Source organism: Ochotona curzoniae, unplaced genomic scaffold (genome assembly GCF_017591425.1).
Source record: "Ochotona curzoniae isolate NIBS_2020 unplaced genomic scaffold, NIBS_Ocur_1.0 contig_2321, whole genome shotgun sequence".
Lineage (NCBI taxonomy): Eukaryota > Metazoa > Chordata > Mammalia > Lagomorpha > Ochotonidae > Ochotona > Ochotona curzoniae.
Window position 1 is genome coordinate 22,070,686 of NW_024465421.1, and position 13,301 is coordinate 22,083,986.

A 13,301-nucleotide genomic window follows, 5' to 3' on the forward strand; every position below is an offset into this window, starting at 1 on the left:
ACAGAAGGCAACAACACTAAAATCTTCAGCAGATGAGCAGCTACAGGTGGAGTAGAGAAAAGCAGAGGGTGCATGTGGCACACTGCCCAGCTGGCGGTTACCTGGCAGAGTCTGCGGGATATGGGTGGACACGGCAGCGTGTGGGAGAGGCGCTGCGTGGGGCGGGCTGGGGTGCAAGCCAGCCAGAAGACCTGAGAAGACGGGAGGGAGAAAAGAACAAGACACACACATTGAAGACGGGACAGAAAAGCTGCTCTGGCAGTCAGGAGCCACAGATGACCTGTGGGATGTGTCTAGGCTCCACACCCGAGGGGAGGGGTCTCAGCACAGTTCCCAGAAAGGTTCCCTTATCACACACCAGGCACATATAGAGCAACCATAGTATACAACACCACAGGGACCTGAGGACACAGCCTAGAGGTTCCCCAGGTGAGAGAGAGCAGAGATACTTACTGGGACTGAGGCCATGATGAAATGTGCCCGGGGCAGGGCCTGTGACAATGGCATCCTTGGAGACCCCTGCTCTGGCAGAAGAGTCAGCGCTGAAGGATAGCACGTGGAGAGGAAATGGGACAGGGGCTATAATTCCCAGTGAGTTAGAGTTCATGGTCCCAGGCAGCTTCGGGTTGCTGGACTTGTAGGATGAAGACAGCAGGTTTAGGGGAGAGGAGCTGGTCAGCAGCACAGCCCCACTCGTTCCTTTCTGGGGAAGAAACATCACAGAGTCAGAACTCTCATCACATTCACAGGAAGCTGCCAAAGGCAACCTGAGGTCACCCAGGATGGGGACATGTGCATGGCCAAGGTCTGCACCAGCATCCTCCTCCTCCTCTGTAGCCCAGGGAGGATGGTCTCTACAGAGCGACAAGCAGTGGCTTCCAGGGTCCACACTCTACTTTTCATATGCCTTTGTGAAGAAATGGAAAATGCACACATCAATATCCAAAGTCCATATACATAGGTACACGCGCGTGTGTGTGTGTGTGCGCACTTACAGCCATAAAACATACACACAAGGACAGGACCTTCAAAAGTTCATGAGCAACATGTACGAGAAAACTATGCAGGGACTTAAAATTTAAACACATTTAAATCCCATTTTCCACCAATGTTGGAAGTACCACCTTACAGTATTAATTGTGTATGTATTGATCTTTGTATTTAATAAACAGTAAAAAAAATGTGGTGGTAAGGAAGTGATGTCTCTTTAAACAGACCTTTCTGCAGTGTTTCCACAACCACAGCTGAGGGTGTACTAGGAGCAGCTCATCGTTCTCGTTTGCCCAACCTGTGTCCAAATGTCTTGGAATGATTCAAGCCTCAGGACTCCTCACTGCTGGCCTGAAGCAGACCACCTTTTGTTCCTGCCTTGCAAAGCTCTGTAAGAGCTGCTCAGAAGACCTGCCACTGACAATACCTCCACTCCCTTATCCGGAAAAATGGGCAGGTCAGAGGCCGCAAAGGCAAATTCTGTGACTCATGGTGCACCCAAAGGGCCCAGCTTCCCTGAAGGTCCAGGGCTGACCAGTCCTGCCACTCACTGGCACCCCTACACAGAAATTCACAACACCTTGGGCTTTTTGTCACCAGGAAAGGGAAGCCCTGAGCTCACCATTCCCACCTGGCCTTCGGTTTGGGACTGCCTTCTCCACCCAGGGCAAGTGGGCAGAGCTGGGCTGCCAGGATACTCACTGGCAAGGAGGTAGACGACGCCACACTACTAACCACAGCTGGCTTCAGGGAGGAGGTCAGTAACTTCGCCACTCCCTGGGTCCCACCTCCAGCATCTCCGTTTGGACCACCAGGAGGAGCCACCAGGGTCAGTTTCTGAGAAACAGGTGGTTTCTTCACTGTAGAGCTTGACATGGGCCGGCTGGCAGGCTGTCCTGTGGAGGGAGGCTGTGTGCCAGGCAGCAGGGTCCTGGGAGGAGAACTTTGCACTGGGGCTCCTCCAGAGGAAGAGCTTCCAGAAGAAACCCCATGCTTGGAGACAGAGCCTGCAAAGGGGCTATTCTTGTATACTGGCCCTGCAGGGCTGGCTGCATGCTGCTTGGCTGAATGGCTCAGGGCAGTGGAGGTGGCTGGGGTCTTCTGAGAGCTGCTACCAGTAGGTGGTGTGCCTCCCGAGGAGGATGGCGTAGGGGAATGGAAGCCCTGACCTTTGGCCGCTGTCTTTACCAGCTGCAGGAAGGAACGATGACACTGCGGAGAGGAGGCCTTTGGGCCTTGGAGCTTATTTACAAATGGGACTGGGGTGAAGTTTTTCTGTTGCTGGGTACCTGCATGAAAGACTTTGACTTGGGGGCCAGGCATGGCCGCTGTCTGGGGTCCGTGCGACGTCCGTGGCAAGCTGTGGTGCTTTGCTTTGGACTGGTGAGCTTCTGGCACGCCCTTGCTGAGAGGAGCCTGGCAGGATAGCTCTTTGTAGCCAGAACTCTCGGTTTTTTTCTCCTGAGAGGACTGCCCGAGTGCCAGAGCCTGTTCAGCCAGAAAATTGAGGGGTGACTGCAGAGAGTTAGTGGACTGGGGGCCAGAAGGATTGGGCTTTGCAAAGTTCCTTTTCTCCTCTGTGCATGAAACACTTCCAGCTTTTTCTACAGGTGCTTTGGAGGGTACAGGTAGTGTAAATTCAGAGCTCCCTGCTGCTCTATTCAACACAGCCAGCTCCTTGGACACAGATTCCACTGTGGAGGCTGGATTACGGCCCACATCTTCATCCAGTGAGTTGTCCAAGCTGACAGGAGCAGGGTTAACAAGGCTGCCAGATAGCTGAGACGGGAGCTCTCTGCTTGTGGCCCCAAGGCTTAGGCCCCCGCCTTGGTGTTCTGAGGGCAAAGCTATGGAGCTGCCCATCTGTCCAGATGGAACAGAAACTTTTTTATCAGGCTTAGCAGAGAAGTCCTAGAAGAAAAAAGAAACAATAATGTTGAGAAGTTTCTAAAGCTGCCAACATTCATCTGTTGTCAGGATTAACTGAGATGCCAACAACTGGGCAGTCCTGTGTCACCACAAGTAAGTATGGCAGACAGCAGGAGCCTGCCTGTCTTTTCTTTCAGGTATTCTTTATTTTCATGAATTTGAGAGGCAGAACGATAGAGGGAGAGACAAAGGCAAATCTTCCATCCACTGTTTCACTTCCTAAATGCCCTCCACAGCAAGAATTCAAAACTCCATCTAGGTCTCCCACATGGCAGTAGGTGCCCAACATCAGAGCCATCACTACCTGCCTCCCAACATGCTTGAAAAGGAAGCTGGGTTGGAAATGGAGCAAAAGGAACTCAAACTGACACTCCAATATGGGATGTTACTGTCACAAGAGTGGTGGCTTCATCCTCTACTACAATGCCTGCCCCTGCCTTGTGTTTAAATGCTGCAGCTTTAGCACCCTCTGGTGCAAGTCCAGTTGACCAGGCCAGATTCATCCCCAGCAAGAGGGGACACACACACACACACACACACACACACGGGGACTTTTCTCCTGTGTTCTTCCAAGATAGTATGATTCATGCAAACACAAACCCTAGTTATTGGCAGTCACACAATCTTAGAGCATGCCTACCCATAATCAGGTCTAGGCATAGCACAAGAATGACCTACAATTGGTGTTCTTTTTATCCTTGATTTTCCCAGCACTCATCTCCTCAGTTTGGGTTCCAACAGACAGGGTCCATCTTGGAGCCAGTGCTATGATATAGAGGACTAACCTTCCACCTGCTGGCATCCCAGAAGGGTGCCAGTTTGAGTTCACTTCTAATCCCGTGCCCTGCTAATGCTCTTGGGAAAGCAGTGGAAGATAGTTCAAGTACTTGGGCTCAAGAAGCTCGTGGCTTCGGACCAGCCCAGCTCTAGCTGTTGTGGCCACTTGAGAAATGAACCAGCAGATAGGAAAACTCTACCCCTCACTCTGTGTTCTCTACCTTTAAAATACACAAATAAATCCTACAAAAAAAAGGGGGGCACCCTAACGCAGTGTCTTACACATCACAGGTGTTCAAACCTAGGAGGGATTTGCACACACTCTCACAGGTGATTTCAATATGGTGAAGGGCACTGGTAACAGCATCAGTCTCTTACACTCATTGTACTTCCTCCATTTTTGCCAGCAAGGTCAATAAAGTTTTTTCTTTCCTTTCTTTTATTCAAGGCTGCACCACTGGCTAGGAGCCATCTCCTCCTCGGAAGACCACCCCCACCTCCACATCTGCACAGATGTGTCCCAACCTAACAATGAAGGGGCTTGCCACTCCCTAGAGGACACTTACCAAGTCCTCCCGTAACCCAAAACAGTCCCAGCACTGTGCCAAGCGGGGGCAGTTCTGTACAAGTGCCCCTCTCAGGCCTCTGCCCAGGGGTAATTTCAAGAGTATCATCTGGAACCGCTGCTCCCAGACCCACAAAGCTGAGCAAGCTGCCACGGTCACTGCAGAATTTTCCAGAACTTAGGTGCAGAGAGATGAAGACAGCTGGTACATGTCCTGTGCAGGTTGACTCACCTTCACCTTGACTTTCGAAGGGGCCATTACTTTCTTCTTGGCCCTGTCCGAAGGAATGGACACAGAGAAGATTTAGCAGATACCCAGAGAAGGTGATACAATGACAGCAACCCTGAAGAGCCAAGACAGAGATACTCACAGGATTGAAGTCAGGTGTCCGTGGCCTCGTCGGCTCTCCTTAAACAGAGTCCTGAAAGATAAAGAACACTGGGCATTTGCATACGGCTCTACCTAGACACCTGGGTACCCAGTGGCTGCTCCTTGTTAAGTGTCAATTGACACATGAACTGAATTTCTGCTAAGAAGGAAAAACCCAGAAGTCTGGGCTTACCATAAAAAGTTATGGCTCTGAGACTTCGCATGGTGAGACTGCTCACAAAGGCAGCAGCAGTTTCCTTACTGCCTAGTACCGTCCCTCCTAAGAACTACAAATGCAGTGATACACATGTGTTTTTCCAGAAAAACTAAAGTTTTCTTTATAAAATCCAAACTATATGGAGAGTAAAGCAATACCAAAGGTTCTGTAATCTGTCCAAACCACAGTTCAATCAGGCCTAGTCAGCTGGCTGAGCCTTCCTATCCTGCAGTATACACTCCACTCATGGGAAGTGCCATCAACAAAAGGAGCCCAAGATGCAAACTTAGCACCAATCAGCACCCAGCCCTGCTACTCACACACGAGAAAGATTAAGATGAATCCACCTTGTAGGCCATAACAGAAAACGCACACTGACAGGAAGTCAGCTCTGAACTGAAGAGGGACAAAGAATAACAAAGACAAAATCCCACCTGTGATCACCCTTCAAAGCTCCTGATGTCCCTCGTCACCCAGATAAGGCCAGCACTGGGTTGACTAGACAATAACTCCCCGAGGACACACCCTACTCTCCTGGCACAAAAGCCATGCTCATCCATTTCTCTATTTGCACGTCAGCCCTACCTGGTCACAATTCTCACCTGGCCTGCATCCAGCCTTTGGGCCAGAGTGGCTTCACCTCAGCATCGAGAAAGGCCTTCACACAGTCCTCCCATGCCTGGGCCTTGGTCCTGTCCAGCTCGTGGCTCTCCAGCTTCATCTTCACTACTTGGCAAAGCAGTTCCCTGAGAACACGGCAAAAATCAGTCTTCCAATCCACCTCCAGATGCTACTCTGGGATTTCAATAATGTGCATTCAGCAGCCCAAATGAAAACAAAGGACCCTGACTTTCCTCAGACTCTAGCCCCACACACCTGATTCCTGAACACACCTGATTTCATCATTCCACTGGAATTTCTTCCGGGGTCCCATTATCCTTCTGCCCCCCTTCTCTTCATCATCATCTTCATCGGAACAAATCCGTTCTCTCTGTTCTTTGTCCTTTTCCTCTTCCAACATCCTGCAAGGGCAAACAGAATTAAACAGGAGCCTAAGGACTTCTTGCCATCACCTCCTCCTCCCCTGAAATAACTGGGACTTGCCAGACTAAAGGGGGAAATGCTGAAAAGAGCCAAGGGTTTCACCTGAAAATGGAAGTGAACACTGGGAGGTGTCGAGAAGAGGGGACACAGGGCGACAGTGTGCACGGATGCAAAGGGAGACACTCACTTCGCGACCTTTGCTTGCGTGTGCGCCTGGCATTCATCCTGGTACTTGGCCATCTGTTCTGGCATTGCTCGGCCGATAGCTTCCTTGAGCTTCTGTAGAGGTTCCTTCAGACGTCCTCCCTGCAGACAGGGGACACATGCATACTTCTGACACACAGGGCACTGTGGATGGTCAGTGCAGATATGCTACCCACGAAGGAGACTCGGCCACCCCAGCGGCACTCCACAGACACCCATGTACCTGTTCGTAGAGGTGAAGTTTCCGAGCACGCTTAACTAGAGCGTCCTTACTGCAGGGGAGGAATGAGGCGAGATAGGCATACACCCCAGAGCGGACCTGGCTACTCAGCTCGCGGGTCTGCACCTCTATGCTAAAAAAACAGAACAGAGCGACCATTGGCCTGCAGTTTCCGGCTGCCTCTCTCTTCACAAGCTCACACACCAGAAATGGAAAGGTAGGAGCTGAAGCCCCTGAAGCTTTATCAGTGGGCCACACATTCTAATTGGGCAGCCACAGCAATAGGACCTGGCTAGGTAAAGCAAGTCAAGGCTCTTATGCCAGGGACAGGACCAAGTCAGAGAGATCAGAACAGCCCAAGAAAACATGCTTTAAAGTGCCAAATTTCATCAACACAGCAAGCACAAAAATATTCAAAGTGGAAAGTAATCAGTAGTTTGGGTTAAGAGGAAACACTTTCTGAAAGTGTTTCTCTCAGTTCTCACTGTCCATAGTTACAAGGTCAGGGAAATCCGTATCACTTCCTATCCACTCCTCTCTCCTGCCCCTGTTTCCCCATCTAGATAAGCAGAACATTCCTTTTCAATGCCTGAGTTCACCACATTTGGCTTGGTCAGGAAGCGTCCACGTTGGCAAACCTCTTGTCCACAATGGCCTCTGGGTGCTCTTTGTAGCTCACGTTTCCTGACCCAAGTGGTCATCCAGATGCTGGCCAGGGAAGGTCATCTGTTGGACATGCTACAACATTCCCGAGTCTCAACAACCCTTCTTACACTCACATGATCCTCAGGGCTGAGCAACCAGCTCCCCTTGTTATGTCCAGTAGTCCCTGCTACTGGAGGCTAGACACAGGAACTCAGCTTAGACTTTTTACAGCAGATTTTTGCTTCTTAATCCAATGCATACTATGCAAGGCCCAAGATTTGGAAGAAAATTTACAGGACAATGTGCCCAGGCACTGGGAGAAGTGAGACTAAGAGGATTATGGTCCCTAACAGAGCAGGCCCAAGCCCACCTCGGTGTCACTCATTCTTCTAGCTTCTCAGACATGGAAGCCATCACTTGGCTCTCTCCTTGTCTCATAGTTGCCACAAAGTCCTCTTCCAACAAGCCCTGACTGTGAAATAAAGGGTTCTAATAAGACTGCTATCTGACACTGTAAAAGTTGAACACAAATACCGAGTGTGTCCATTTAATACAAAAGCAACAACAAGAGAATTATACAGCCCAGATCTTCTTTTATTTTATTAGTGGCCTGTGTGGATGGATTTCAGTGGGACTCCCTGACCCTGGGCCTGCTCAGCCCAGGCCTGGTTACAGCAGGTACAAATAAACAAAAGATACTCACTCCAGCAGGATGCCATTAATATCCTGGGTGAAGAACTTCTGTCTGCTCTCTCCCTCAGCAGCTCTGGCAGCCTGGTTCATAGCAGACAGAACAACCGTTAATGTTTGCTCCCCACAGATTCATACTTACCACAGGTACAAAAGTTACACTCCAAGACTATCACCTTCTCAACTCTCCCATAGTTGCAAGCTCACGTTCACCTGTGATCAACTCTTTTTCCAAATGCTGCTACAGCATCTGTATACTGTTTGTTCTTCCCAGGACTTAAAGTCAGGTAAGAGAAAATTACCCAGGCCTGAAGAAATTAAGATACATTTGGTCAGAGGCCAGTTTAGCCAGCTCTCTACTCCTCATGCCCATTCTCCATTATAAAACAACTCTGGAAGATTATATTTCCAAGTATCTACAGCTGAAAAGCAATTTAAAGAACCTCACAACCCTCTCATTCATCAGAGTAAGAGAGTAATGTGTAGCCTCAGCATTTAAGGCATTGTAATTCTTTGAAAACTCATAGTCTGCTTACAGTTTATCACAAACATTCCATCGGCTGGCCCACCAGGATGACTAACAGATGATAGAATTTGACCTCTCAGGCTTCTGCTTTCCAATGAGAACCCATTTCATAACCTGAAGAACAAGCTTGGAGGCTCCACAGCAACCACAGCAGGCTCCAAGACAACAAGAGCAGAGATCTAAAAGTCAGACCTAGGACTTCTCAGATTTGGCTGCACATGAGCGCTCCCCCACTCCAGACCAATTCTTCTATAAGCTCTAGGAACTCTAAAGGGCAGAGCGGTTAGAAAACCTCTGGTCTGAATATAGGAGCTGCTGGCCTGAAAGCCTTTGGTGAAACAAAATTTGTGAAAACCAGACTTGATTCATAGCAATGGGCAACGAGGTGACAGGAGACAGAAATCCTGACCCACTCCTCCATGCACACACAGCTCACCCCAGCCCCTCCTTCCTCTCATCACATCTCCCAGTCCTTCCTTCTGTCTCGACCACCAGTAGCTCCTTTACTGGAGGACACCCAGGGTTCTCTCTGGAACTCACTTCTTCCAGTAACTTTTTTCCCGACAGGCTTCAAAGTAATGCACGTTTATGCAGCGCCCTCAACTCCAAAGCTGGGCCTAATCCTTTCCCAGTGACCTCCAAGTCATTTCCAATTACTTCTGTTATTACCTGCCCCTTGAAAAGCAAACTCAACTGCCCCAGAACCAGGCCAACCACATTCTGCATGGCTTCTTCAGCTCTCCCACTTCTAATAACCACACTCCCAACTTCTTCACAAATCTGCCCATTCCTATCCTTAGAACTTTTCAATGGCTCGTTCCCAGCCTAGAAGCAAACTCACACAGCCATCCAGGATCTGGGCCTGGCCATCCACTCAGGTTCCAACTCCTATCTCATTCTGGGATAACCCACCATTTAACTACTCTCAGCCTCACCTCTGAGCTCTACACTATCTTCCCCACTTGGCCAGCCAAGCTGGTTCTCATACCCTCTTCCTGTAAAGTATGTCTGACTTCCTTAAGTCTGTGTGTCGAGCTATCTGATCAAACATCATCGAATTTATTTCACACTGTTCCGCCCTATGGTCTGGTCCGTTACTCAAACATCTATCGATCAGATCATTTTCTAAGACGTTCATGGAAGAACTGAATCTTAGTCATCAACATGCCTTCCACAACTGCCTATCACAGCACACGTACCTAATAAACGTCAGCCGACTTAACAAAGAGATGAACAAAGCTAGAGACATTAACTATAAGAACCACCACCGAGTGGCAAAGCTTCATACCAATCAAAAAGAACCTTGAGACAATACACAAACCTCAACCCTCTGAAGGTCACTGGTTAGAGGACAATCCAAAGGCCTGAGACAAAGGGAGTGAAATGGGTGACAGGAGAGAGAAAGGGCACCACTCTGCACCATCCATGTGCAGTTCTCTTAGCCTTTCAGAAGCATTTGGAACGCTGTCCTGGTAATTACCGGATCTAAGAGAGCAGTTGGAGAGAAAATAAAACTGTGGCTTTATTCTTTTGTTTAGGCTCAAAGTGGTAGTTACAGGATTCTAGCCTCACACATGAATTCAATCTCATTGTGTGAATCTATGGTGCAAATGCCCCACAATTTATCAGACATCAGCCACTGAACTTTTGAATCAAACTGCATTTTTAGATACTGGTCGTTTCTCTAACACTTCAGACGCGTCCAGCCTTACAAACTTCAAAACCATTTTCTGAAGGCATTTGAGCTGCACAGACTATATTCTCTGAAGGTTTGATTTTAGAAAGATAATTAGTCAACGGCTGCACTTTAAAAATTTTTAAGATTTATTTATTTTTATTGGAAAGGCACATATACAGAGAGGAGGAGAGACAGAGAGGAAGATCTTCTGTCTGATTGTTCACTTCCCAAGCTGAGCCAATCCAAAGCCAGGAGCCAAGAGCTCTTGCGGGTCTCCCACACAGGTGCAGGGTCCCAAAGATTTGAGTTGTCCTCAACTGCTTTCCCAGGCCACAAGCAGGAAGCAGGTCCGCCAGGATTAGAACTGGCGACCATATGGGATCCCAGCATGTGCAAGGCGAGGACTTTTAACCACTATGCTATCGTGCCGGGCCCAAAGGCTGCACTTTTAAGTAAACCTAATTAAAAGAGCAATTGCATATGTATCTGATAAGTCTTCCAGAAATAAGTCCTTCACCCTAAGAAGAGACATTCTTGCTCCAGGAGTTGTATAAATTAAATCAATCACAAATTAACTGGGAAATGAAGTCAAACACCTTGATCGTGCTGACTTCACAAGAGTTCCAACAGCCTTAGTAAGCCATTTCATTTCATTTATTACAAGAAAATTGTGTGGCCTTTCTGCACCAGCTCAAAATTGTATATACAATACCTGTTTTGGCTGACTAGTAAAAGATCTGGCATGATCTCTTAACTTTTACAATGATCTGTCAACTGGTTTTTGTTTACCTTATTCTTTTAATGGCTTTACCTCTCCCTGGCTTTCTGGTGACACTGGGTTAGTTCTAACTCCACAGAAGGGTCCACCAGAGGATGGGGGACATGGGTTTTCTGTTTCTTTATTAGTCTTAGTACTGTTACCATTTTATATTGGATGGGAGAGGACCAAAATAATTCTGGGTCACCTCTATGGATGGGCAGGTGACATCAAGAGACTGTAATTTGAAAGGATCTCAAGCCTGACATTCTCGGCAGCTATATGCTCTAACCACGAAGACTTTCAAAGACGTAGTCAATGCATATTACAAAGAAACAGAATAGGGCCATCAAGTCATCAGATGCCCTGGGGTCCATGCACAAGAAATGAAAACAGACTAAATATGAAAAGAAATCCATAACACAGCCTGGGCATTCACTAAGACATCCCTCTTGCAGTATCTCTTTAGCACACCGAGTTTCCCAAGATTTTTTAAGGTTTCAAATACCACACTTTGTTCAAAGTCTGACTTTTGCTTCCCCACAGAGCATTCTTCTCTAAGGAATCCACACATACTGCACTAGAAGCTGATGTGTATCTTGGTAGACAGTACAACAGGTCCACATTTTCCTCCTGCAGTGAAAGATTCCCCAGTCTCTGCCAGAGGGATGTCCTCCGGCTCCTGCCCCTACACCCGGGTACAGCTGTTCTTGTGACTCGATCTAGCCAAGAGTGAGAAGGAGGCAATGTGACACACGTAGCCTCCTAGGCTGCATCTCAAAGGCCCTGTGGCTTGCACCTGAATCACCAGGAGCTGAAGAAGTCCAGGATGAGAAACCTAAGCACAGAGAAGCCTGGCCAGCTTGCCAGCTGGATACAGCCACGGGAGTGTGCTGAGGCAGACTCCAAACCAGAAATACCCAACTAGCCCACAACCAGAAGGGAGACATTAAGTCTTACTCATTTAATGGCAGACTTGTGGCATTAAGCCGAAAGTTCCAGAGTGATGTTCAGGATAGCAATACAAAAGGACACATTTCTACTCATATAGGGGTTCCAAGCACCCCCAATGTTAGGCTCTAGGCAATAAGGAGCTCTTGGATCCTCTGGAGGGGAAATACAGGGTTTTTAAAAATGTCTTCTCTTGGGCCTGGTGTGATAGCGTAGCGGCTAAAGTCCTTGCCTTGAACATACCCAGATCCCATGTGGGTGCTGGTTCTAATCCCAGCAACCCTGCTTCCCATCCAGCTCCCCTCCCTGCTTGTGGACTGGGAAAGCAGTTGAGGATGGCCCAAAGCCTTGGGACCCTACACCCGTGTGAGAAACCCAGAAGTAGCTCCGGGCTCCTGGCTTTGGATTGGCTCAGCTCCAGCTCTTGCAGTCACTTGGTGAGTGAACCATCAGATAAAAGATCATTCTATCTCTTTTTCTCTTTGTGTAAATCTCCCTTTCCAATAAAGATAAATAAACCTTAAAAAAAATATGTGTTCTCTTTAACACAACCGTTAAAAGTGATGAGGACTTTAAAATAATATTTATTAAGTGAAAATAGCAGGAAACAATTACTCACAAATATAAGTACAATATCATGAAAACATACATGAAGGCTGGACAGGCACAGGAGAACAGAAATCATTTTTGACTGGTGCGATGTAGACAACTTCTAGATGCCTTCCATTCCATTTTCCAGTTTTTCAGTGCTGGTGCAGAAGTATCAACCACACCCTTGAACACTGTGTTTTCAAGCTGGAACCCGCACTTCCTCTGATTACCAATTTCCCCCAGGACACAGGCCCACCTTGTGATGGGATCCTGGACCCCTCTCTGACAATTCCAAATGTAAGCCAGAGGTAGACAGTTGGCCAAACAAGGAATCTTTCCTGTGAGGCTGGACCACAGTCCAACATGTATCCATCTGATGTCACTTAATTCCCACCTTTCCCAACAGAGTAATGAGCTTAAGTTATCAGACCAGAACACAACCTGTAGTGGGAACTGAACACATCCAGGAGTCCTGCCAGAGACCCAACTTAACTAACAAACTACAGAAAATCTGTAAGACAAAGTGATTACAAATTAGAAGGCTGAACTGAATAGTCAGCTTTTACATCAATCCTGACAGCAAATGCAGGACAACAGGCTCAAACAAGCCAAGTTTCAACTTGCCTCTGCCCATCCCCATGCATATTAAACAGGCTGTCCCAGCCACAGAAGTCATTACGTTCAAACAGAATCCATCACTACATACAGCTGGCAAGGATGAGCTGGCTCTAAACAGATCCTTTATTTGCCTCAAATGTTCCCTTCAAATATTTTTTAGAAGTGGGAAAATCACCTGTAGCGGTGGTTGCTGTTTTACCTTGCTCTAACATGAGAGATGTTGCAGGTAACAGGAATTCTGAAATGCCTGAGTTACTGATCCAAAACTCACAGCTAAAGTGTAAATGTCACTACAACTGCACTACTAGTCATCATAAGTACAGTTAACCAAATCAAGTGTCACCGTCAAAGAATAATCCATCACTGAACAGGAAGCTTCTGGTGTCCTTGAAGGAGCAGCAGCAGTGGTCGCTATCCTGGAAAGTCCTGCCATCCTTTTTAACAACATGGACAGCATATGAAGTTAAGCTCCTTCTGACGGACCACAATCAGGCACTCTTACAACCATTATCTAACACTGATGACATGC

The 13,301-nt window shown here is 47.8% G+C and overlaps 1 protein-coding gene across 3 annotated transcripts in view; it reads right to left on the reverse strand.

Moving 5' to 3' along the window:
* UBN1 (ubinuclein 1) overlaps window positions 1–13,301 on the reverse strand; it is a 29,849-nt gene that overhangs the window by 3,594 nt on the left and 12,954 nt on the right. The window contains exons 8-17 of one of the 3 annotated variants that reach the window (XM_040973396.1): window positions 7,665–7,735; window positions 6,320–6,449; window positions 6,080–6,198; window positions 5,742–5,870; window positions 5,451–5,594; window positions 4,633–4,683; window positions 4,494–4,536; window positions 1,726–2,901; window positions 454–703; window positions 102–191 (exon numbers count right to left, since the gene is read on the reverse strand). In XM_040973396.1, coding sequence (XP_040829330.1) covers window positions 102–191; window positions 454–703; window positions 1,726–2,901; window positions 4,494–4,536; window positions 4,633–4,683; window positions 5,451–5,594; window positions 5,742–5,870; window positions 6,080–6,198; window positions 6,320–6,449; window positions 7,665–7,735 — 2,203 coding nt within the window. Of the gene's footprint in view, window positions 1–101; window positions 192–453; window positions 704–1,692; window positions 2,902–4,493; window positions 4,537–4,632; window positions 4,684–5,450; window positions 5,595–5,741; window positions 5,871–6,079; window positions 6,199–6,319; window positions 6,450–7,664; window positions 7,736–13,301 lie in introns of all 3 variants that reach the window. The other 2 variants (XM_040973395.1, XM_040973397.1) reach the window with 2 other exon arrangements.